We start from the raw sequence: 27979 nt of genomic DNA on the forward strand, positions 1-27979 counted from the left end.
CATCAAGGTAAGCTCACTACACTCGTAGAGATGGATAGCGCGTCGGCTATGTGAGAGGTAGCCATTAGTGCTCGCTTGAAACGCTTAAACAATAAGCGGTTCGTGGGTCTTAGCGGTTGAGCTTGAGCTCGCCTCTACAGAGATCAAAGGATCTCGATTATACTCCTTCCATTTGCAATATAAGATAAAGAAGTGCCGCAAGGGGCACCAATTTTGGGATCAACAAGGTGCCCAATGTCTAAGATTAAAGTGGTAAGGCATGCATTTTCAGTCTATGTGAATTTTATGCTTGCTACAATTAGTGCTTAATTTGATACTTGAAGATTTGTTGAATATATATTCTAGCGATATACTGAGACTTGATAATTTGCTTGACTGGTATAAAATAAGTTCGCTTGCTGAACTTGTGAATAATAGTCCGTATGCCATCATTTCCATTTGTTGATTTTGGCAAGCCAAAAATAAAATCCATAGCAATGCTTTCCCAAGGTTGGCTCTGAATTGGTAATGGTTGCAAAAGCCATACAATCTTTGGGCGATCAAACTTTATATTTTTGCACACAAGATATTCTTTGACAAATTGTTCAATGTCTAATCGAAGACTTCGGCAAAAGAAATACATTTCAAGTGCCTTGGTTGTGACCAAAATACCATGATGAGCCATTTAAGGAGCAGCATGACATTCTTTCATTACTCTAGGCCTACAAACTTTAGTAACGCATAACTTATTCTCCATGAAAAGTGTTACCTTTTTACCAAGCTATAAATTCTCCCAAATGATTTTAAAGTCTTCATCACAAGCATACATGTCCCTCATACTAGTGAAATTTATATGATAAATCATAGACACTACATAAATCTAAGGCCTTCTTGGCAGTGGTTGCTCTACGGATGAATATCATCAATACTAGTTGCGACTATTCCATGATTTCTTCTTTTTGTTGTACAATCTTGTGCTTTTTCTAGGCTTTTGGCTCCGTGTTTTGTTTCATACCTGTCTTTAAGTTTGCTTGGTTGGCCAAGAGGTTCTTTGTAAAGAAAGATATAAATGTTTTATACATGTATTTGAGTTTGCTTTTAAAGAGACAATGCCATCAGGCATATCTACAGGAGCCATATATGAAGCAATGGCTATTTGACACCATGGTCACCCCAGCTCTCATGTATTCAACAATTGTTTGGGTCCCCCAAACTAGCTACATCAAATTGGACACAGATAGAGCAGCCCCAAATTATTTTGTTGTCACACATAATATGCAACAAACCCTCAGTATCCCATGAGATTCTTAGAGCAGAGTTTGCTACAACACCCATGGACATAGGGGCTCTCTTCCAAATAATCACTTTTATATGAATACAAGACATGACATTTACACGTTTTACCATGGAGGGCATTGGAGGCATCTAGACAAATGACCCAAAGGGATGTGAGAGCTCATGGTACTTCCAATTTGTTGGTTAGGTATGACATCAACATGATGAGTCTTACTCACCTTTTTGTCCAGCTCTCACATACAAAGAGAAACACAATCATCAAGTATAACTTGTGTCAAAGATACACATACAGTGTTGAGCTAAAACACACTTTGTAGCTGATTAGCATTTTTAAATAGCCCCAATACATGCTTAATTAATGAAAAACGCAAATTTGGTGCGTGGTTCGAGAAAGTTTCAATGGTCCCCCAAAACCCTAATTTTTGGGGCACCCTTAAACATCTACAAATAGACAAGCTGCCCACCATTTAGTCTTATTCTTTAGTGCAGCTTTCAGTCATCGACCTTCACGCACATAGTGGTCTACCCTTCACAACTGCTGCCACTCCTCCATCAGCTCTTCCAATACCAAGTGCCTTCTTCCACAACTGTCACCCACTCTCTAGCGCTCTCTCGTAGTTCCCTTCCATAGCATTAGGTGACCTTCTACACCTTGCGTTTGACCCTATTGCTTGCAAGTGACAACTGGTTGTGCTCTTCCTCCTCCAAGCAGCCCTTCTACTCTTGCTTTTGCAGTTTTCTACTACCACGCTCATCATCGCGCATCATCCTTTGCAATCGCTTCCATTCCCTAACACTTTGGTGATCAACGTTTGGTGTTTCCCACACTCCGCACTCTGACTGGTGGTCACAGCCACTCAGGATCCATCTCCGATAGACGTCACTCTCCGACATTGCATTGCTTTGCCCTTGGCCATTATGTACACTCATTACATTCATTTACAGCATTCATTCACTTCAAAGTTTCTTCTCTCTATGTCTGAGTTTTGTGTTTTGCGTTCAGAGTTTGAGTTTTGCTTGTCTCTCTCTGAGTCTTCGTATTTTAGTCTTGGTTATACATGCTGCATTTCCTCAATGAAAACCCTAGCATTTCTTCACATGAAAACCCTAGCATATCAGAGCCAGTGCTCTTCTAAAGAGTATCCTTCAGTGATGGTGAAGGCTAGTCTTTGTGTGAGACTCACACATGACTCAATTCTAACTCATAATGTCTCAGGCACCTTCTTCTAAGGATCTTATGATGCCCTATCCGGCTTCTCTATCATTGGAGGCTTTGAAAAGGCATTATGGTCTCAAGGAGGAGGTAGACAAACCTTCAATTTTACCGTCTTCTTCTTCTCGTTTTGGTCACCTTACAGATGAAGAGTTTGAGGAGCACTTGCACATCATGTACATTCGGTTTACACTCCTCCAACGAGTGCTTTTACTCTGTCTGGACCAATTGGTGAGACTAGCTACCTCTTTGATCTTAGAGGGACCACAACATTCGGTGCGTCTAGCGATCCATCTCCTTTATCTTAGCCAAGACTTATGTTAGGTTTGAATAACCCTTTTGAGTCATATGAGCCAAACCCCTCTCCTGTTTCTTCTCTTATTGTGTAGGATCCAGATGATTTTCAGTGTGTTATCTTTAATAGAGAAGGCTCTCGAAGCAAATATTCTTTATCAAGTATATCCTTATTATCTGTTTCATTTAAGCAAGTAAACCATACTTCTCAACTTCCTCCCATCCCACCATTGTCTTCTCCACATTCTGATCTACTCACATTTTCATTCCCAAACTTGAGATTACACTCCACTTCCACTCAAAGCACACTAGGGGTTGGATCTTCCATCTCAGCTCCTAGCACCTTCTCATTCACCATCCCACCATCCATCGCGAGACTACATGATCAAGTCCACAAGAAGTCCTTCACACATCCATTCAGAGATGTGAGGGTCGGTTGCCCCTTCTCTAGGAAGGAAAACCAACAATGGCAAGAACTTCTAAGATGCAAGGCAAACCAAAACAAGGGTGACACCACTTCCTCCGACAAAACCAAAGAAACATAATCCCTTTGGCAACAAATTCCTAAGCAAAATAGGTTTCGCACACATTGCCAGAGGTTAGTAGGCCATGTGGACGAGTGTCGTACCAAGGCCCAGGGTCTTCCTCCTAGAAAACCACCACACACTGTTGTGACTACCTCCACTGCAGCTGGCTTATGTAGTGGGGCTACGCCTCTCACTACTACACCATCTGCTCCATCTGCCTTAGCAGCTACTGGATATGTAACACATAGACAGTCTCAACAGCCTATCTCCTTCACTACTCCTCAAGGATTGGCTGATTGGTCTACTAGTGGCTCGCCTATTGCACTTTACACATCCATTCCTAGGGTATCCACTGCAACTTCTAGGACCCCTTCCCCACCTCATTATACGCGATGGTGGCCATACACTTAACCTTTCACTTTTTTAGACTTCCGCTACATACTTACCTACTCATTGCATTGCACTTAGCTTTGCTTTCCTTTATTTTCAGTTTTGTTTTTTGAAACATCTCACTACTCATCTCTATGCTTGCAGATCTTGATCTCTTTTGCAAAGTTTTTGTATTTCAATGTAGGGCTAAGATACAAGCTTGCACCAATCCTTCCTAAACTGCAAACAAGAGATACATGCCGTTCCTTTCATGGTTTCATCTGCTTGGAGTTTTGCTCTTCTACCAGTATGGAGGCTTCCCCTCCTACGATGGATCGTGCAGCATCTCTCTTGATGCTATCATGGTAGTGTCTTCTATCCTTACTCTTCGGTGAAATGCTTCTTCATTTTCATCCACATGGTTCTCAACACCACACAAGAACTGACATCCTCCAGCTCATCTTCCTTCTTTGGCCGCTGTGTTTGAGTTTTGCGTTTTGTGATTTCCTTTTGGGATTTGAGTTTTGCTTGTCTCTATCTGAGTCTTTGTGTTTCAATCTTGGTCGTGCATATTGTGCTTCCTCAATAGCATATCTTCACATATAGGACATGGGTGGCACCCCAAACTCCTCTTTCCACAAAGATGTAGTACTACAAAGACCTTTTCATGGGCCTCACCAAAGATGGGTTCATTACTAGACCCTTGTGCATCAATTTTTGCATGCCACAAACCATGTGAATTGCCCTATGCCAACTCAAAGTATCGTCACACCAGCAGCTGGAGAGAGAGATAGCCAAGGCCTCACAGGTACCCAGGGAGGAGAGGATCTATTAACAATGCCATGGAGGTAGAAACAAAAGAGCATTTCCTCTGCAGGTGTAGTGCCTACACCCAAATATGAGAAGTATCATACATTGTTTCAATGTTAGCAAACTATACAATCGATAATGAGAACATCAAATCAGAGATACTTGGACCAATACATATTGGAGATCCAAAGAGTCAAAGCATGCCTATTGGTAGTAGATGCACAAGATAAAGTATGATAGACATACATGATAGAGTTTTAGATATAAGGAGAGAGAGACCAAGAGGACTGTCCCTACAGAGAGAACAAGAGATTAGGGTTGAACAACAACCCAATGTATTTAGCAAGAGGAGGCCATAGTCCCACTAGCAAGGGGTCATCCAAATTTAACTGTGGCATCTATGAGACACATCTAGCCTAGCAAGCCAATGCCGATTCCCCATGAGCTACTCAAGAGCTTGTTCCCCCTATACTCACTGGATGGTGTTAGATCTACATGGCATCTATGTATCTCACATGAATAAAGCTTCACTTCTCCAAATGGCATACTTGTATACACTGAGGGCTTGCCTATATGATGATGCCTACAATTATTACACATTTAAATGGGATTTTTCCTTTTTCATTTTTCACTTTCCTAACATAAGGATTTTCCTTTGTACATGGACATGTCTAATAAACTGGTTTAGTTTTTACTAGGCTGCTGCTGCTTCTGCTACTTCTTCTTCTTCTTCCTCCTCCTCCTCCTCCTCTGTGTGTGTGTGTGTGTGTGTCTCTATGCACATATGTAATCCATGTCATAAAAAATACAAAATATTGAGAGAGAGAGAGAAGAAAAGAGACAACACCTGCTTTTGTTCAATAGGTTTGTTTGACATAAGTTTTGAGCTGCGATACCTGCCACCCATTTCCAATTGCCCATAGTTGTATAGATCCTCATCCATAGCTGCACTGTAAAATATTTATGTCAAAGCAAGTCAAACATTATCTCTCTCTCTCTCTCCCCCCCTCTCTCTCCCTCTCTCTCTCTCTCTCTCTCTCTCTCTCTCTCTCTCTCTCTCTCTCGCCCGAAGGGCTACAATGCCAATTGGAGGCACTACGGGTCTTTTGCCAAGATAAAGACCTCACCATGAACCTGGGGAAGACCAAGGTCATGGTGTTCAACACTTCAACCCAATGGATTCGACGGTCAGTACCCCCCTTCACATACGGCGTGGAAATCATGGAAGTGATCCAAAGATACGTCTATCTAGGGATTACATTTTCAGGCCTGAGATTCACTTTGAGAAAGGCAGCAAAAGATAGATTGACATGAGGCTATGCAGTCCTCGGATCCATGGAGAACCAATGCGCCCACATACAATTCCACGAGCCCCGTACAAAGCTCTAGCTATTTGACACTCCAGTCACACCAGCACTCTTGTATGGGGCTCCCATATGGGAATCTAGTCTCTACCACATGAGGAGGGCCACACAGGGCCAGCCATTGCCTCAGGAGGAGGCCACCTATGAGGGATGGGAGCAGATGGAGAGACCCCTAGTACTTATGATCTCACGGATGAGATCCGGAGCAAGCCCTCTGTGCCACACAAGATCATCAGAGCAGAGATGGGGCCACCGTCCATCGTAGCTGAGGCCCTCTTCCAAACAGTGGCCTTCTTGCATCCACTATGGGACTTGCCCCGGCATCTGTACCCCAGACTCGCGTTGGAGTCATCCAAACAGCTGGCACTGCAAGGGGACACTGAATGCTGGTATGCCGGAACAAAGACCTGGCTATGGCCACATGGCCTACACATGGACCACCTCCCCCCACTACAATACAGCCTAGATTGCCCCCACCTAGAGCTCTGCCAAGAGGAGGTGAACCATATCATCAGAATGGACATCATTTCAAGACGTGGGTGACTCCTACAGAAGACCCAGGGACAAAGAAGGCTTTCTACCAGGAGCACTTCCTACACATATCTCCAGACGGCTTCATTACCCGCCCAAGCTACATGGACACACACTTGTCCCATGGAGTCAGAAGCGCCATCGAACAGATCCGTACATCTTCACACCAACTACGAGTCGAGACAGGTAGATACGGGGCCCACCCCCTCCCCCTAGAAGATCGGATCTGCCAAATCTGCCAGCTCGATCCGGAGACAAAAGAACACTACATATGCAGGTGCCCAACGTACTACGAGATTTAGGGATGCTTCCACTACCTATTCAGAGAAGGATTCGGGCCACTCTCCAGAGTGATGATTTCAAGGACCAGAGATGCCTTGGGCTCTTCCTGTTGGAAATACGGCGCCACAAAGACCACCTCCTCCTGACCTCACAGCAGAGAGAGGGAGCCACCCCACGCCTGCTCACAGAATTCTACTGAGAGCCAACTACCATCCCCACCCCTGAGCCCCCACCAGCCCCGCAGACCTCCTGGCCACGGGGGACCACCTTAGCCATAGCCACAACAAGAAGCAAAGCCCGACACCCACGTCCAACCGGCCCCAGCCCCCGCAGGAGGCACATGTCGAGCGGAGGGCCCTGCCTTGCCGATTCAACCTCTCAATGTTAGATAGACCTGTGCGGGACATTTTAGGATGACCAAGCTCCATGAGCAGTTCCACACCATACTTGGAACACATATGAATTGTACCCAGCCTATATACCATTTTATACCTACTCAATCAGTTTATCATAGCATTAGATGGTAGTCTTACTGGGACCTGGAAAGTTTCCCAGACATTTTGTATGTAACATTTTGGTCTCATAGGCCAACTTCGCCTTTCGTAGATATTAATATAACTCTCTCTCTCTCTCTCTCTCTCTCTCTCTCTCTCTCTCTCTCTCTCTCTCTCTCTCTCTCTCTCTCTCTCTCTCTCTCTCTCTCTCTCTCTCTCTCTCTCTCTCTCTCTCTCTCTCTCTCTCTCTCTCTCTCTCTCTCTCTCTCTCTCTCTCTCTCTCTCTCTCTCTCTCTCTCTCTCTCTCTCTCTCTCTCTCTCTCTCTCTCTCTCTCTCCACACACACACACTATGATTGGCAATGACCTCCTCCAAACAAGTGGCAAACAGAGAAGTGACATTGTCGAAATGCTATGATGCAATCATGGTTTGGGACACATGAATTACAAATGTATGCACTCCCATTGCTATGAAATTTGGATGCCAATAATTGAATCCCATCCATATAGAGCAAAATCGAGTTATCAAGTTGGAGATTTCTAAAATTGATACAAATCATACATGGGTGCACCTATTGAGCCCCTTAGCACAAAGATGGCACGATATCAACACCATTTCCTACACATGTCAACAAAGGGAATCATTGCTAGGCTGAAGTAAACCTCTCCCATGGAATTGAGATTCGTATCCATACATCTGAGGATGTATCCATTTACTAGACATGCCACCGACAGGTTTGAAACTATGGAGCAATTTACCTGCAAATGTACTTTATATCATGAGATTAGGGGAAGATTTCATTGCCTATTCCAAAATGGGTTTGGGACTCTTTGTGGGGTGATCGACTACAAGGATCAAAGATATTTGGGACAATTTTTCTAGAGATTCATAAAGATGAAGAGAAACTTCTGAGGAGCAAGAGAACAAAGACACAAGCAAAACCACTAAGCCAACAAGTTCATATAAATTTCTTCAATGCCAACTCCAAAACTAGCTTGCCAAATACTACTACTACTTGCAAATGTACTTTATCTCATGAGATTAGGGGGAGATTTCATTGCCTTTTCCTTTTCCAGAATGGATTTGGGACTCTTTGTGGGGTGTGTTGGGAATAAAGGGCCATCGTGCCTTTTATATGTGCACAGGTATAAACACACCCTTAGCACATTTATACTTTCATATATATATCTATCTAAGAAACCTAAAGAGGTACACTCGTCATTGTACCCACAAGTTGTGCTCACTCTCACTCCCTACTATGCTCTCTCTCTCTCTCTCTCTCTCTCTCTCTCTCTCTTTTCGTAAAAGGTAATTGTATTAATTACGAAAAAAAGATACAAGTTTACATGATTACAAGATACACGAGGGCTCTAAGCCAACGTGTGTAAAATCCCAATACAAAGCCACGAAAAAGTTACACAAGTCATGGCAAAGACGCAGAGGAAATTGCCATATGCCAGGGAAGTAAGTCCTCCCAAGGGAGCAAGTCCAAGTGCCGAATGAAATCTATCTGCCAATGCAAGAGACCTTTAAGCCTGGCAATGTGTCTCGGTACATTAGAGGCCGAATCAAAAAGAAAAGCATTCCGAGTGGTCCAATCGTGCCAGCATCCCCAGTATCGAAAAAAGTGGAATAAGATCTTCATATGCAACTGTGGCAGTGTGGGGTATTTTGGGCACACAAAAACCCAATCGAAAGGGTTTAGTGAGAATCCCACCACCGCGCGCCGAACCTGTGACAAGAGCGACCAAATATTCTTAGCGAGCGGGCAAGAAATAAATCGATGTCGGGCCGATTCCACAGTAGTGGTGCAGAAGAAACAATTGCCGTTCGAGATTCGGCGCTTGGAAAGGGCCGAGGCAAGAGAAAGACCACCAATCATCACCCGCCAAAGAAAGACCTTACATTTGAAAGGTGTCTTATTCAACCAACCCTCCATCATAGTTGCCTTCCACCATGACTGAGATTTCCACAATCCCCATACAGTATTAGCTTTAACACCCAGCCATTGATGATCTTTAATCAGAAGATGATACACCTGATTAGCAGAGGCCTTTTCCAGACTCAACCGACCTGCAAGGGCCCAGTCCTGCCACGGACCACAGCAAGGGCAAGAAAGGGTTGCCTGCTCTGAAGCACTACCAAAAGCTGTTCCCATAAATCACGGTATCCATGCGGGATTCTGAAAAGCCTCCTGGCAATACGAAATGATGTGAGGACATTACGACTGGCAAGGGTGGCATCCGCAACTAAAGTCACACCCAAACGGGCCATGCGATTGAATTTTGGTTTGAGCTCATGTTTGTCTTCCCATGAAAGTAATCTCGAGATTGCCAACAATTCCAGTTGAAAAGAGTTAGTATGCAAGCGGTCCTCCGCTGGATGCCAACGCGCTTTTTGGAACAGCACTTTCCAGGAGCCGACCAAATGCAGTAACAGAGAGGAGGACGGACTGGAAAACCAAGAGTCTGCATTAAGGACATGCCACCAAGAGCTCCGAAGTTGGGTATTGCCATGCCGAAGCCCGCTGTCCTCAAGAAAATAACGGGCTATAATGGCCCACGGGTGATGATCCACACACATGGCGCGAAAAAGAGACCAACGAAGTGCCAGCATATGAGTTTCCGCATCCAAAATAGCTCCACCACCCAGGCATTTAGGAGTACATGTATGTGACCACGAAATCCATGAAATACCTGCATGCAATGAATCCTTCTTTCATAACATGAAACGAATGGGGCGAGTGAGAGCCTTCAAAGTAGTAGGAGTCCACGGCAGCAACGGCAAGAAATATGTGAGCATTGGCAACATAATTGTCTGAGCCACTTTGAGGCGAACATGGAAGGGCCACGCTTGAGACTTCCAATACATAAACTTAGCTGCCAATTTCTATGAAATCCACTCCAATAGTTACTTTGGCCAAACATCAACACCCAACGGGTACCCAAGATGCCTGACAATGGAACCACGGGGAACCACCTGACCCTGCCAACCCAATGACTGTAAATCAGACTCCGTGCAACTGAGAATGGCTGATTTGAAGACATTGATATGAAGACTAGAAGCATGACCAAAGAGCGTCCAAACATCTAATGCCTTGCGAATGTTGTCCTTGTCCGCACGCAAAATCATAAAGCTATCATCAGCCAAAGATTGGCTAATGAAGTGCTGTCCCAAAGGAAGAGACAATCCGGCCAGCTGAGTAGAAGCTGCCATTGAAGATAATATTGAAAGCACCGGGTGGGTCGCCAGGGCAAAGAAGAGAGGACTCAAAGGGCAACCCTGTCTCACCGAGCGTGCAAGGACAAATGGCTCTATAACACCACCATTGAGCATAACTCGCGAAGAAGCCACAGCACTAATGGTATAGATCAATCGGGACATCCGAGTACCAAAACCCATAGCAAACATAAGTTTTGCAATGAAAGGCCAATCTAAATAGTCAAAAGCCTTTTCCAGATCCAATTGAATCAATACCACTTCCTGACTAGAGTGCCTTGCATAGTCAATAGCCATTTGCACATTTAAGATATTATGCAAAATGTTGCGGCCCTTAATGAAACCATATTGAAGAGGATGCACAATAGCTAGGAGGTGCTTGTGGAGCCGATTCGCCAGCACTTTGGAAAAGATTTTATACATCGAACCCATCAAAGAAATTGGTCTCCAATGTTGCAACATTGACGGTGAAGGAACCTTTGGAAGCAGTTTGATAAGGTCTTCTTTCCATGAGGAGGGCATGACCCCTGTTTCCCAAACCTGCTCAAACATAGCCACCAATGGCTTCACCAGTTGGGTAGCCGAGCTCTCAAAGAATTCATTGGTGAGACCATCCCAACCAGGACTTTTATCCTTAGGCAGGTGTAACAAAACATCCATAACCTCCTCCTCACAAATATCTGCCTCCAAAGTAGTTTGCATATCAAGTGGAACCTGATGGCGGACCAGATCATAGAAGACAGAGCGTGCAGGCGTAACTTGGTCAGAAGGCGACAAAGAAGAACCAAGAAGATCCATAAAATAATTCCTGCACATATTAACAATGGTCTGCGTCTGACAAGCACTATCTTGCAAATTGTCAATCAAGTTGTGCAGTTTGGCCTGCTAATAAGATTTCAACTGAAATTCCTTAATAAGATCAGCCAAACACATCGCCAGTGACAGCAAAAATTCATCATCTGGAGTGTCCACCAGCAGCGAACGAACCAAAGCCAGTAAGTCCTCCGCTGCGTGTCGACGCCTCCGACAAATAGAGGCCTGATGGATCCCATACTGCCGAGTAACCCGCTGCACATTAGAGAGCAGTCGTTCAAAGGAAGCCGAGCCCTCAAAGGCGAAGTCCAATAAAAACCTCTCAATCAATTGCTGCATATAGCCCTGAAAGATTGGATGCTTCAAATAAGACGAGTTGAAACATAAAGGGAGTATATCCAACAACTGCATAAAAGGTGCAATGGGTTGTGCAAGTATCTCAAGCTGGAGAGGGAAATGATCCGACAAGGCATATTGCTGCAAGACTTTCATTTCCAGCATCTCAGGAAGAAAATCATCATCCTGCATGATATACATTCGGTCCAGCCGCGACCATGTAGTTGCATATTGTGCGAAATGAAAAGTAAACCCTGTAGAAGAAGGGTGGAGCCAAGACCATAGATCTTGCTTAAGTACCTCAAGAGCAAAGGCATTCCACACCCGAGTTTCTGGAGCATCCATCACCGAATGCCCTGAAGTGGACTGAGAAGAGTCAACACACGTATTGAAATCCCCCATCAAAAAACCCCTTCTGCCAAGTGATATGGAGCTCTGCAAAGTCTTCCAAAGATCCCGTCAGGATGAAGGGTCATTCGGAGCATAGAGGCCCAGCAACCATAAGATCTCTCCTTCAAATAAAACTTCAATCACCACAAAGCGGCCCTGTACATCATTTTTAATAAGAACCGGCTGATATTTCTCATGGACAATCATAAGCACGCCAGAATAGTGCATAGCATGTGTCCCTTCATAAAACAAGTGAAACCCATGGCAATCCACAACTTTGCCTGCTTCACCGTGACTCTTGTGCTCAACCGCACACAAGACATCCCACTGATTCTCATGCAAGATAGTCCACATGGCATGTTGCTTATGGTGAGAACAAATGCCTCACACATTCCACGTGGCTATCTTCATATACCTTCAAAAAGAAAATCAAGAACGAGGCACCGCTTGCCTCGATTTAACCTTTCTGCTAGAATGTCAAGGACACCTTCATCCAGAAAATCAGCTAACACTGCAGAGAAATTCTGACGGCCCGCTTTAGAGGTAGATGGAATATCCACTACCTTGGGATTGGAACGAGGGTAACGACGATCCCAGGGTGTAATCACATTACCTCTAGTATCAAACGCCAACTTAGCAGGTGGGCCCTTTGGACCGTCTGCATATACTTTCCTCGTAGACTGATTACGGGGAGCAAAAGGAACCATAGTATGTGCAACATGCTATGAAGAGACCATTTCTTTCTTGCGCATATACGTGCGTACGGAATCCTGTGAAACATTAGGCCCAAAATCCGCCAGGCCCACATCCAACTTTTCACATTTTTTGGGACGTGTCTCTAGCTAGTCATTGCTACGTGAATCCAAACCCAGGACCTGTTGTTTACCTTTATCCAAAATATTAGGTGGTTGGATGGCCTCCTGTGAGCATCAAGCACCATGTCCTCCATAGGCAGCACAACATGCGCATCCTCTAAAGACGGTTGCCTCTCTGGGCATTCGGCCATAAAATGCCCCAATTTTCCACACGAAAAGCAGTGTCCGGCAAAGTTACCCCATTTCAAGCGAAAGTGCAAAGGATGCATGCCAGAGCAATTAAGGCGAAGACACGCAGGCCTTTTCCTGGCAGTGTCCCATAACATACACAAACGGTTTTGATTCATGGCCCTTAGGCTTGGGGGAACCAGCACCGTTCCCACAACGGCCATGGCATCCTTTAACAATGGCCAATAGACAGCCGTACAATTTTCCACTTCAACCCACACCGGGCATTCACATTGAAGCAGGCGCTGAAAGTCTGCCATAGGGCGCCATGGCACAACATGGACCAAGCAGCGATCAAAGAACAATGGCAGTTTGGACAGGAGCTCTGCCCGATGCTTCTCTGATTTCAGCAGCACCTCAGAAGCCTCGAGGCCCAACAAAGATCTCCTCCACACACTCCCCTTGTAGTAAATGGTGCAGACACTGGCGAATATGGGAAAGCACTGGGATCCTGCCAGTGAAGAAGAGTATAGCCGCACGGTCATAAAACACCAAAAAAGAGCGCAAGATAGTTTTCGAGTCCACCGTGGCTTCAAGAACTTCTTCAGTTCCCGAGTCAGAAAAAGCTTCATGATTATGCTAGACATAATCACCAAGCAGAGTATTGGCAAACTCCAGCAAGTGCTCCCAGTCAATCTCCTGCGAATCCACAGAATTAGAGGCAACCTGTGCATAGGAACGTTCCTGATGACCCATTGTCTCTTCGGAAGTACGCTTAGAGTGTTTGCCCACAGGCGGAAAGTCCGAACCAGGAGGCACTTGCTCTAGAAGGGCTCTCTCTCTCTCTCTCTCTCTCTCTCTCTCTCTCTCTCTCTCTCTCTCTCTCTCTCTCTCTCTCTCTCTCTCTCTCTCTCTCTCTCTCTCTCTCTCTCTCTCTCTCTCTCTCTCTCTCTCTCTCTCTCTCTCTCTCTCTCTCTCTCTCTCTCTCTCTCTCTCTCTCTCTCTCTCTCTCTCTCTCTCTCTCTCTCTCTCTCACACACAGAGCAGGGCAATGCAAGGAAGGTTGCACGCCAGTAAGCCTGGCAAGTCAAAAGGGTATTCACAAGTAAGCAAGGGCAGGGTTCGATGTGACGGGCAAGGCAAAGAGGACTCTGCGTGTATGACGTATAGGGCAGGGCGCAACCCTAACGAGGCAGGTTAGGTCTGGGTTCAGAGCAGAACGGCAGTCTTTCTGTCTTGCTGATGCAGACAAGCAGGGATCGTTTCAGGCGCTGCCTCTCTCTTGCTTCGTCTGAAGTTGCATGGCCCTTATACGCTGCAGAGGCGGAACTAAAGTGACAGGTAGAGGCAATCCGCAGTGGGGGCGAATGGGGTGCCGCTGTCAGGTCGAAGGATAGTTGGCACAGGTCACAATCGTCGCCATCGCCCGCCTCTCTCTCCTCTTCGTTCTCTCTCTCTCTCCCGTCACGTGAGTGATGGGATGCTGGCGTGACGAGACATGTTTGGCGTGACGGACATGTCTGGCGCGAGTGACAAGAGCTGACATGATTGTCATGTCCATCCTACAAGAGGCAGTAGTCTAGTGGGAGCAACTGCAGTGACAGTAGTCTGGCGCAACTAGCATGAGTGCTGACCCAAAGGAGCTGCTCTGCAAGGTCACGTCTCTACACAAGGAGACAGCAACTGTCCTACAGGGACACAAATGTACTCAAAATGACATGAATGCACACCTGGGTGAATGTATTGATGCACTGGCCTGTGGACTAGTGACTGTAAACAATGTGAAGGCATTTGGGCTCGTAAAAGATTACTAGGCTTGCAAAAATTTAGTGAGGGGTTAGGAAAACCCTGAAAATTTACAGGAATCATAGAATTTGCTCTGATTTTGACAGTACAAAGTACAAGTTGAGTGGCTTTGTACACAATGTGTGAGAGATGGATAATGTAGACAAATGCAAGCATCAAACCATGGAAAATGAATATCTGGGAGTCGAATTTGATCAAGAACTAACACAATCATCCATGGAAGCAATGTTCAACACCCCTTCTAAGAACACACGGTACAAGACATATGGCCATAGGGTCCGTGATTGGACGCGTCTCCCCAACATCTGACAGGCATGGAAAGACCTCACGCACCATGAATGAAAAGAAATACGAAGAAATTCATCTCATGATTCGCTCTGAACTACGAATTATGAGACAAGAATTGGAGAAAGAAATATGAGAGTAGGTCAAAGCCGAACTAATAGTGAATCAGAGGACAAAAATGCAAGACATACAGATAAAGATTAAGAATGACTTACAGGCACAAATGCTGTCCGAAATGCACACACTGCAAAATGAAATGCTGAAAGTGGTAGATGCCTACAAATCTGAAATCTTAGAACTGGGGAAAGAATTGAATACATTTTAAAAAAAAGAAATGAACGTGCAAGAAGAACTACAAAAAGAGAAAGAGGCTTTGAAGGCATGTGAAAGGGAGGTTCACTCATGGGCAGAAGTGGCAAAGACAACACTGAAGCAGATAGAAGAAGCCAGCCCATGGATTGAGGTAATAAAAAAGAATAAGGGAACATCCATGAACAAGACTGAAGTAATGAATGCTACCTTGAAAGAAGAGGCTAGGAGACGAGCTAGGGTTTTACATGTACGAGTAGTGGGATGGGAGGAGAAGAGTAGCCCACATAAAGATGCTAAGACACTTGCTGACAAAAATGGGGCTTCAGACGTACCTATCGTCAGTGCTTGGAGAGTGGGGAAAGAGGACTCTAAGTCCAAGGCTCTAATTCTTCACTTTGGGGACATAGAGAAAAAAAAGGCCTTCCTCTCCAAGAGGAGAGCCCTCAAGGGTGAGAAGATTTATTTGGATGAGGACCTTACCCCAGCACAAATAGCACATCGCAGAGAACACATGCCCAAGGTATTGGAGGCTCGCAAAGAGGGAAAGTGGGCTGTTTATATAGGGATGGACGAGTCATCATCACTGACAAAAGGACTTCATGACAGTACGAGGCCTATGAGACACTTCGGATGTCAATATGGAATTGTAATGGAGCTCTACGCTTGGATACTGGTTACTTTGAAGATAGCTTCTGAAACATAGATATAGCAATGTACACAGAAACACACCAATGCAAAGGTAGCCAACTATCAGACGTGCGGGGATATAGGTGGGAAAGTGCATTTCGTCGTCCAACAGCTATTAAACAAGGAAGCACTAGGGGTTTTGGAGGTGTGACCATACTATACCGGGAAGACCTTAAAGGGATAGTGCAAGTAATGAAAAGAGATGATGATGCACGATATTTATGGATTAGGATACATGTAGGAAGACCACAGGATATAGTTATCGCAATATGCTACTTTCCTCTTGCAAATTCTACCTATGCCACACGAGATGGATCTCCCTTTGATGTACTTTATGAGGATATCATGAGATATGCTAGCATTGGGGACATATTATTAGTAGGAGATTTCAATGCATGCATTGGAGATAGACAGAGTGACTTTTATATGCATGATAATGCCATGTTCAAAGAGATCGACATAGATGAAATAGGCCTACGCAGGAGAGCCCAGGATAAAGAAGTGAGTACCTATGGGACACACCTATTGAATTTGGGAAGTGCACATAGACTAGCCATCTTTAATGGTGTACCACAATGGCCAAGATCTGACAATTTGACATGCTGGAATCACAAAGGAGAGGCAAGTACTGTGGACTACTTGATGGGCTCACCAGCATTGATACCAAACATCCAAAACTTTAAGATATCTAAGAGACCAATTGGCATATGAAACATTCATGCTCTCTTGTGTACATTCATGCTATTTTGACATTCATGCTCTCTTGTGTACATATGAAACATGAAACACCATGCCTCCCTAGACATCCCAAATACTACTTTACAGAAGACACCTCACACATCTACAGTGGTTCTCTGCAGACCAGTTTACATACATTGGACTTGAGTAGATCGTTGGAAGAATGTATAAGGGATTTAGTAGAGGCCATACATGGATCAACCATGTATGCATTCCCACACACCTTGCCCCGATGTAGACCCACATGATCTACTGCTCCCCAAAATAGCTAGTATGATGATGAGTACAGAGTCACCCAAGCTCGCTTACAAAGAGAAGTGGAGCTAGACACTCATACACATCGCCAAACAAAGGAACTTCGAACGCCTTGTGCAGAAGAAGAAACAAGGCTACTAAGTGAAAGTAGAAGCAAAGATATATCAGTTATTTTTGGGGCAAGATAGCAAGAGCGCATGGAAGATGTTTCATGAAAGACATCCCCCCATACAGATTACATCACCAAATGCTTGGCTTGACTATGGGAGACAACTATATGACCTGCCAAGACAGACACCTATGCAGCCCCCACAAGCTTGTAGGCCAACACAATGGTCTTTCTTCACATGGAAAATGGTCAGGGATGCAATTTATAGATTACAAAATGGGAGGGCACAGGATGAGGATGGACTAGTAGCAGAACATTTCTCACATGCTTGTGACATATTAGCACCCATATTAGCACATATGTTCAATAGAGCAGTATGTGAAGGTTTCCCTATGAGTTGGTCAGACAACACTATAATCCTGCTATTTAAAAGTGGTGATCCCCTGATTCTTCCTAGCAACTACAGGACTATCATGATCGGTCATACTTTGGCCAAGATATATGGATCTATATTGGAGCATGAACTCAATGAGTGGGCTGAAATGCAAGGCAAAAGAGCACAAGGACAAGCAGGTTTCAGACGAGGATATACCATGCTGGCCCACATTCTCACACTTAGAGCCATTATTAAGGAGGGTCGAGCCCGAGACAAGAGGATCTATTGTTGGTTTGTAGAATTTCGCAAAGCTTTTGATACAATGCCTCGTACACGCATCATGCAGAGATTACAGGACATTGGAGTACCAGAGGGCATACGATGGGGTGTCCATGCAATATATGAGGGAGTGACAGGTCATTTACGAGCACCTGGGGGGCTATTAGAGAGGATTGACAGTACCATAGGAGTGAAACAAGGATGTCCACTTTCACCCACATTGTTTGGTCTATACATAGATGAAGTGTCTGATTACATAGACCGAGGAGGAGGAGCTGGAACCAACCTGGCAAGGGTGCTAATACCGATATTACTATATGCAGATGATATTGTTCTCATTTCAGATTCACCGGAGGGATTACAGTGTCATCTAGATGCTTTGCACATCATCTGTAGAGATAAAGACCTCACAATGAACCTTGGGAAGACCAAAACCATGGTTTTCAATACTTCAGCAACATGGGTGACTAGATCTATGTACCAATTCACATTTGGGGGAGACATACTAGAGCATGTGAGGCAATATGTCTATTTGGGAGTCACCTTCTCTGGCCCATGTTTTTCGTTGAGAGGGGCATCAGAGGAACGTCTGGCACATGGATACGCAGCACTAGGGGCACTCGAGAGTCAATGTGCTCACATACAGTTCCAGGAGCCCTGCATCAAACTCTGGTTGTTTGACACCCTAGTCACACCTACATTACTATATGGAGCAGAGGTATGGTGTTGCAGCTTGTACCATAGGCGTCTTAGCCCACTCACTAATCAGATTGGAGTAGTGAGGGATTATTATGATGGTTGGGATAGCATGGAAAGGCCATTGATCATGATGATGGCATGCATGATTAGGAGTGAGCCCTCCACCCCACATCCCATTGTCAGAGTAGAGCTAGGGGCAACACCTATAGTTACGGAGGCACTCTTCAGGGCAATGACCTTTTGGCACAAATTATGGGAACTTCCACGCCATAGATACTCTAGATTGGCACTAACCTCATCTAGACAACTAGCAACAGGAGACGAGAAGAACTGTTGGTTTTCACATATGGCTATTTGGATGAGCCTACATGGTTTGGATATTGACCGTCTTCCACCTTTGGATTATAGCCTTGACTACCCTACACTTTCTCTCAGCCGATCAGAGTTGAACCACGTGATCACAGCTGATATCTTGAGGATTGAGACAGCAAGGACATGGGTCCATCCACCACTCTCTCTAGGATCGAGATAGAGTTCTACAGGAGTCATTTCTTGTCTCTCTCTAATAATAGTTCCACTATTCGGCCAGCATACATGGACACCCATCTCTCCCATAGCGTACGGGTTGCAATCGAACAGATTCGCACCTCCTCACGTAGGCTTCAAATGAAGACAAGCAGATGGACAAATATCCTAGCAAAGGATAGGACTTGCCAACTTTGTGGTCGAGAGCTTGAGACGGAGGAGCACTACATATGCAGATGCACAATATACTATGACATACGAGGACGGTACCACTACCTCTTCCGTGATGAATTTGGACCTTTTCATCGTGTCATGGAGTATAAGGACCAGAGATGCCTAGGTCTTTTCCTCTTGGAGCTCGAGAGACGCCGAACTGCACTACTACAAGACAAGAGTCCAGCTCATCCAGAAGGACACACACAGAGAGCAATGACAGACTTCTTCCACAGAGCCGACCCTACTGACACTACCAGCCTAGCAGAGATAGAGCCACCCCGCCAGACACCTTACAGGTCACGCCGTGGAGTCACATTGGATAGAGCCATTTCCCTTCGTCGAGCAGGACAACCCCATCTACCACGACCACGTCCTAGGAGGCCACACCACAATCAAATTAGAGCCATTATCACAAGACACCGAAGACTCACCACCGAGCATTTCGGTGAAGCAGCTAGGGACTGCATCATAGCTGAGATCATGTGCAAATCTTGAGATCAGCTACAATCTAGAGTCTCCACCATACTTTTATAGTTGCAATTTCAGCTGGTTCTGTCTTCACACTTCAGCATGTACAGCATGTACCTCAACTCAAAAAGAGCTTAGCACAGGGCAGCTAGATGATGATGGATTTCACCACCTTTGGTGATGGGAAATGGAAGATCTGTATCGGATCTAGAGTGATTGCCAGAGGTTGTAAATGTGATACCTTGTATCCTCTCCATGTATCTAGTGTGAGTGATCATGTTGTTTCCGTGACCGAGTAACCAAGTGTTTCTTTGTGGCATGGCCGGTTGGGATACATGAGTCAAATCGGAATTAAAGTGATTTCTCGTTTGGGTTACTTGCCTTGTCTTTGTTATGCTGATTTTGAGCATTGTGATCATTGTGTTTATGGTAAACATGCATATACATCTCACAAAAAGTCTCTTTCGCTGAAATCTTCTCCTCTAGAGTTAGTACATTCCGATGTATGTCACATGCCAAGGTTATCTTTAGGGGGAAAGAAATATTTTGTCACCTTTGTCGATGATGCTACACGGAAGGTATGGGTTTATCCTATTCGTAGCAAGGATGAAGTGCTTGACAAGTTTAAAAAATTCTTGGCATTGGTTGAGAATCAAACCGATAAGACACTTAAATGTCTTCGCTCTGGCAATGGTGGGGAATATGTGTCCAAGGCCTTTCAAGCATTTTGTGGCAGCAAAGGGATAAAGAGGGAGCTCACTAGCATTGGTTGAGAATCAGACCGATAAGACACTTTAATGTCTTTGCTCTGGCAATGGTGGAGAATATGTGCCCAAGGCCTTTCAAGCATTTTGTGGCAACAAAGGGATAAAGAGGGAGCTCACTGCCCCTCATAATCCACCCCAAAATGGAGTTGCAGAGTGTATGAATCGGACCTTACAGGATAAGGTCCGTACAATGATGTCTCATGCTGCATTACCCCATGGTTTTTGGGCAAAGGCTGTTATGACAGCCGTACACTTGATTAATCGGTCACCAGACAGGTCGTTAGGAAGGGGAGTTCCCTAAGAAACGTGGTCGGGCAAGCCACCTTCGTATGCACACTTAAAAGTGTTTGGCTATGAAGCATTTGTGCATATACATAAGGAGAAACGCAGCAAACTTGAGCCAAAGTCCTATAAATGCATTTTCCTAGGATATGGTGACGAGGGAGAAATGGGGTATAGATTATGGAATCCCGAGAAAAGGAAAGTAGTACGTAGCAATGATATTATCGTCCGGGAAGTTCGCATGCATAAACAGTCTGAAAAGACTGAGGAGGTCCGTAGGGTTGTACTCCGGAAAGAAATACCTTTTGGACAGCAAAATATACCCGCTATACAGCAGCAAATACCTGCTGTAAATGAACCTGCAAATGCAGAAAATAATGCTGGAAATGATCAGCCAGCTATTGCCCATGATAATGAGCCACTACATGTACAGGAACAGCTAGGACAGCAAGCTATTAATGCCGATTTGCAGGCTGAAATGCTAGGACAGCAAGCTGAAAATGCTCAACAGCCAACAAACAATGATCATTGGGTTAGGAGATCATCTAGGGCTACTAGACAACCTGATAGATTCATTCTTGGTGCAAACAATGTGGCTGATTATGTCACGTTGACAGACTGTGGTGAACCGTCTTGCTTCAAGGAAGCAATGGACAAACGGGACAGCAAGAAATGGTATAAATCCATGATTTCAAAGATGGAATCTCTTGAGAAAAATGGCACTTGGGACTTGGTGTAGTTGCCTAAAGGGCAGAAAACCCTTCCATGTAAATGGGTTTACAAGATGAAGATCACTTCTGGTTCCTTGTCAACGTACAAAGCAAGATTGGTTGCGAAGGGATACAAGTAGGAACATGGAGTTGACTTTGATGAGATCTTCTCTCCTATAGTCAAGATTATTACATTGAGAACCATTTTGGGCTTGGTTGTAGCTGAAGATATGGAGCTCATACAGATGGATGTAAAGACTGCATTCTTACATGGTGATCTACATGAAGACATATATATGCAGTAGCCTGAAGGGTTTGTGGCAAAAGGGAAAGAGAAGATGATATGTAAACTCAAAAGGAGTTTGTATGGGCTGAAACAAGCACCAAGAGAATGGTATCATAAGTTTGATACATTTATGCAGTCTCAAGGTTTTCATAGAAGTCAAGTGGATCACTGCTTGTACACCAAGAAGGCAACAGATGGCAGCCTGATTATCTTGGTTTTGTATGTTGATGACATGCTGATTGCTGGTAGGGATACTCGTGCCTTGGACTCACTAAAGCAAAGTCTTCATGGCAGCTTTGACATGAAGGATCTTAGTGATGCAAATCACATTCTTGGCATGCAAACACTCAAAGATAGGTCAAGAGGATTACTCTATCTATCTCAACAGGACTATCTCCAAGGTTTTGCAGCGTTTCAATATGGAGGGGGGGCAAACAATTGGGGTTCCATTGCCTCCATATGTGAAACTCAGTCCAGAGAACAGCCATACATCTGATGATGAGAAGGTTGAAATTGCCAAAATACTATATGCTTCAGCTGTTGGCAGTTTGATGTATGCTATGGTTGCTACATGTCCTGAGATTGCCTTTGCAGTGAGAGTGGTTAGCAAATACATGGCAAACCCTGGTAAAAAGCATTGAAAAGCCGTGAAAGGTATTATGAGATACCTCAAAGGCATAAAGAAGTTGTGCATCTACTTTGGAAAGCAAAAGGCATCTGTTGTTGAATTTACGGATGCAAACTATGCTGGTCATGCGGATTGCAGAAAGTTCACTTCTGGGTATGTGTTTACCTTCACAAGAGGAGCAGTCTCTTGGATCTCCATGCTACAAAAGTGTGTTGCATTGTCTACTACAGAGGCAGAGTATGTGGCTACCACTGAGGCATACAAGAAGGCTTTATGGCTTTCACATCTGGTGGGAGAGCTTGGCATTACAGAGTTACCTGTTCTCCATTGTGATAGTCAGAGTGCTATCATACTAGCACGGAATCCCGTCTTTCATGCAAAGACAAAGCACATATAGATAAAGTATCACTTCATTAGAGATGTACTTGACAGCAAGAGCATTGAGCTTGTCAAAGTGCATGCAAATGATAATCCTGCAGACCTTCTCACGAAGGGTCTTCCAACAGAGCTGTTTGCTCATTGCTGACAAATGATGGGAGTTGGATAGATATATGTATTTCAGCTTTGTACATACCTAGACTTAGCTGATAGCAAGACTCTCACTCCCTACTCTGCACTCTGTGTGTGTGTGTGTGTGTGTGTGTGTGTGTGTGTGTGTGTGTGTGTGTGTGTGTGTGCTGCTAGTAAGCACTGCGTGTCTCGATCCTCGCGCCTTGAAGCTCAACAGATGAAGAGAGACTTCTGAGGAGTAAGAGGACAAGGACTAAAGCAAAACCACTAAGCCCACCATTACCACTACCACTACCACTATCACTACCACAGTACGCAAGCTGTTGCTGTTGCTGCTACCACTACCACCATCCACCTCCCTTCCACAGTATGCAAGATCCTAACCTTCAATAGATTCGAGCTTTCATTGCTAGCCACCAAAGACAATGTCTCCTTCTAGTGGACTTGATCTTGGTCACCCCATGGCAAATATTCTTGTCTCAAGAATAGTACAACATTTGTAGAGAGCTCTTTTGATCAAGTTAGGATCTTACAAGTCAACTAACTAGAGGACCATTGAGAGATCATTTTGTACATGATAGCACTCGACGCTTGCAGCCCTTACGATTATATATTATAGTACCTAAGACTTGCAGTCCTCAAGAATATGAGGATCAACATAGTTAGTTATTTCTCACTTTCATTAGACAAAATGGTGTGGAGACAAGCCTTTTTGGCTTTTCGGAGACATAAATCTCTCTCTCTCTCTCTCTCTCTCTCTCTCTCTCTCTCTCTCTCTCTCTCTCAGCCTAGACGGCCTGGAGGGACGAGGGGATCAGGAGGTGTGGCAATTCTATTTAGAGAAGAGCTCCGAGATACAGTCCAAGTGGTACATAGAGATGTAGAGGCAAGATACATGTGGATCAGGTTACGTACAAGCAGAACTCGCGACATGTATATTGCCATATGCTATTTTCCCCCTGCATACTCTAAGTTTGCCCCTAAAGAGGCATCCCCGTATACACCACTATATGAGGACATAATGGGATACATGAGAATTGGGGATGTTCTACTAGCAGGAGACTTTAATGCACGCACAGGAAACAACCAATCTGCTTTCTTTGACACTAGTGATGAGATGTTCAGAGATATTGCATTAGATGAAGTGGGATTAGTTAGATCAGCCCAAGATAGAGAGATAACAGAATATGGAACACACCTACTGGCACTAGGAAGTGCACATGGTTTGGCCATCCTTAACGGGCTACCACAGTGGCCAAGATCTAATGGCTTCACATGTTGGAATAACAAGAAGGGGTCAAGCACAGTGGACTATTTGATTGGATCACCCAACTTGCTACCTGACATAAAAAGTTTTGAAATCTCGGACAGACCAATTGGATTAGTAGCAGACCATGCTATTCTAGCTTTCACAATGCAATATGGGCATATACATGAAGCACAGTCACATATACCAAAATTACCACGCTATGATTTTGTGGAAGCGACCTCACACATATACAGCATTACTGTGCGAGATGCATTGAGGGAGCTAGACACACAGGCCTCTCTGGATGAGTTTACAGGACAGTTGGCCGAGATAATACACACTTCAACAGCATACGCTTTCCCACACACTACACCGTCAGATAAACCTCCACGAGGTAATGCTCCACAGAATGGCTGGTATGATGATGAGTGCAGAGAGACACGAGCACGTTTTCAGCGAGAGCTGGCACTTGGTATATGCACCCATAAGCATGCTCGAACACTCTTCAGACGGTTGGTACGCAAAAAGAAGCAGGAATACCTGAGCAGACTAGAAACAGAAATGTATTCCATGTTCTTGGGGCAGGACAGCAAGAGAGCGTGGAAAAAGATGCATGAGAGCCAGCCACCCCTACAAATTACTAGACCGGATGATTGGCATGGATATGCTTGCACACTCTATGATATCCCTGGCCAAGAGCCTATGCCACTCCCCTCAACCTCAAGACCAGCAAATTGCAGATTTTTCACAGAAAAAAAAGTGAGGAATGCCATATAGAAGCTGAAAAATGGAAGAGCCCAAGACCATGAGGGTTTAGTGGCTGAACACTTCACGCATGCCTGTGATATTCTGGCACCAACGCTGGCTCACATCTTTAATAGGGCAGTTTGTGAGGGATTTCCAACCTGTTGGTCAGACCATATTATTGTGCCGCTCTTTAAGAGTGGAGACCCCGCGCTACCTAGTAACTACCGAACTATCATGATTGGACACATGCTGGCCAAGATATATGGCTCTATCGTGGAACAAGCGTTGAGTGAATGGGCCGAGATGCATGGCCTGAGGTCAAAAGGCCAGGCTGGCTTCAGGAGGGGACATACAACTCTAGACCATATCTTTACGTTGAGGGCAATCATTGAAGAAGGCAAGGCATTCAAGAAAAAGATCTATTGCTGTTTTGTGGACTTTCGCAAGGCCTTTGACACAGTGCCACGTGCTAGACTCATGAAAAGAATGCAAAACATTGATGTGCCCGTAGAGATACAGTGGAGTATCTATGCCCTATATGAGACAGTGACAGGCAGAGTACGAACACCTGAGGGCATCTCAGATACAGTCAATAGCACCATTGGGGTGAAACAAGGCTGTCCACTTTCACCGACACTTTTTGGGCTGTATATAGATGAAATTTCAGAATATGTGGATAGGGCAGGTGGGGCCGGAGCCAGCCTAGCTGGAGTGCTGATACCATTACTGCTTTATGCCGATGATATTGTACTTATATCTGACTCACCTGAGGGACTAAATAGACACTTGGATGCATTATCAGCTTTTTGCAGAGATAGAGATCTTAAGGTGAACCTTGGGAAAACTAAAGTTATGGTATTTAACACTTCAGCTGCTTGGGTGACAAGAGCTGAGCACCAGTTTACTTTTGACAGAGAGCCAGTGGAGATGGTTAGGCAGTATGTTTATTTGGGGGTCACATTGAAGGGACCACAGTTCTCTTGGAGAGAGACATCAGAGGCTCGTTTGGCAAAAGCATATGCAGCCTTAGGGGCATTGGAGAGGCAATGTGCTCACATACAATTCCATGAGCCGCGCACCAAACTGTGGCTTTTTGACACCTTGGTTACACCCACACTCCTATATGGGGCAGCTATTTGGGATCCGAGTCTGTTTCACACGAGGAGACAGCCTTTGGGAGACCAGGATGGACCAGAGAAGGAATACTATGATGGATGGGAGCATATGGAAAGACCACTGGTCATGATGATCTCACGCATGATACGAGCGAAGAGCTCGACCCCACATGAGATTATCAGAGCTGAGTTGGGGGCATCACCCATGGTGGCTGAGGCCTTGGTTCAGGCAGTGACTTTCATACATAGACTATGGGAGCTCCCCCAAGATAGATACCCACGGCTAGCCCTGGCCTCTTCTAGACAACTAGCAGCAGACGGTGACAGACACTGTTGGTATGCTCAGATGAGCACATGGATGCGTCTACATGGTCTGCAGATTGACAGACTACCCCCCTTTGACTATAGCCTGGATTGCCCTACACTTGACCTAAGCCGATCAGAGCTAAACCATGTGATCAGAGCAGACATACTGAAGTTAGATACGGAGAAGACCTGGATCCGACCCCCCTCGCCCCATGGCACGAGGATGGCACACTACCAGACCCACTTCCTCCAGGTATCTGAGGATGGTTTCATCACCCGACCCAATTACATGGACACACAGCTGCCTCATGGACTACGCACAGCTATTGGTCAGATCCGCACCTCATCCCACCACCTGAGGATTGAGACAGGCAGATGGGAGGGTATACAGACAGAAGAACGCATATGCCCACTATGCGACAGAGAGCCAGAGACAGAGGAACACTACATCTGCCGATGCACTGTATATTACGACATACGAGGTAGATACCACTGTCTGTTTCGAGAGGGTTTTGGACCCCTGAGACGGATCATGCAGTATGAGGATCAGAGATGCTTGGGATTTTTCCTCTTGGAGCTCCAGAGGCGCAGAGCAACAATTCTACGGAGTAGAAGGCCCCCACAGCTCGGCTCACATAGACAGAGAGCAGTCACTGACTTTTTCATGGATACACGACAGAATATGGCAGATACCACTACTACTGCCACACAGCCTACAGGAATACATCATCATTGGACCTCATCTTCTATAGGTGTCCCTTTGGATAGAGCAGTGGCACTTAGCCGGTCTAGGCGCCCATGTCCACCCGGACGAAGGCCTAGACATCCACATTACAGACAAATTAAAGCCATCATTGAGCGCCACAGGAGACAGATGCCAAGACGCCTTAGCTATGCAGAGATACACTTCCCTAGAGAACAGACATATCATTGATGGAGGGTTTTCCTTTCTCTACTCTCACTTTCAGATCACTGACATGTTTCCCTTTATGGGACACTATTTCATTTCATTTCATTTCCTTTTCAGTCTTATAGGCATGTTCTTCATCTTTCTTCTCGTTCTAGATGAGAAACACATCATCATCATTGTATGTACTGTTTTGGTCTCATAGGCCACATTGGCCTTTTAGAGACGTTAATATACTCTCTCTCTCTCTCTCTCTCTAGCTAGGGAAAGAGGACAGAAGAAGAGGAAAGAGTAGGTGCATTGTTATTATTTTGCTTGCAATCACTTGACAATGAAGTACTAGTAAGTGCGAAAACCCCATTTTTCATCAATCCCCCACTTCTCGTGAGAATCAATCGGGACATCATTGACCAATATATCAACAATTTTTTCCTCTACTTTGGAGGGCACCCTGAGAATTTCCAAACTTCACTACCAAGGGGAGCTTTTGAGTGTGCCATCGTCCTACTGCACCACAATTATATCCACAGCACCCCTAACTAGTTGAAACGGACTTGCCACATCATACACGCCTTGTGTAAGGTAGCTGCCCAACATCCCAACAGCATACATCTTGGCCATGCATCAAGACTTGCAGCCTTTCAAACACTTTGCCAATCTAAACAAGATATAGAGCTCTGCTAGTCCAAACACAATATAGAGCTTGATCGAAGACTGGAAACCCCCACCTTGAGGATGGCATCTGCAAACATACATGACCTTGTGTCCTACTGTAAGTAAACCAAGAAACGGGTGTTGTTGCAGAAAGAAGGGCCAC

The 27979-nt window shown here is 45.0% G+C and overlaps 1 protein-coding gene across 1 annotated transcript in view; it reads right to left on the reverse strand.

Moving 5' to 3' along the window:
- The window catches only part of LOC148036358 (pentatricopeptide repeat-containing protein CRR2, chloroplastic-like), a 91457-nt gene that overhangs the window by 25722 nt on the left and 37756 nt on the right, over positions 1–27979 (reverse strand). The window contains exon 3 of the mRNA XM_087678348.1: positions 5336–5433. Coding sequence (XP_087534474.1) covers positions 5336–5427 — 92 coding nt within the window. The 5' untranslated portion in view covers positions 5428–5433. The remainder of the gene's footprint in view (positions 1–5335; positions 5434–27979) is intronic.

Source organism: Lygodium microphyllum, chromosome 5 (assembly GCF_053477565.2).
Source record: "Lygodium microphyllum isolate KBCC chromosome 5, Lygodium_microphyllum_v1.1.10, whole genome shotgun sequence".
In the NCBI taxonomy this organism is placed as follows: Eukaryota; Viridiplantae; Streptophyta; class Polypodiopsida; order Schizaeales; family Lygodiaceae; genus Lygodium; species Lygodium microphyllum.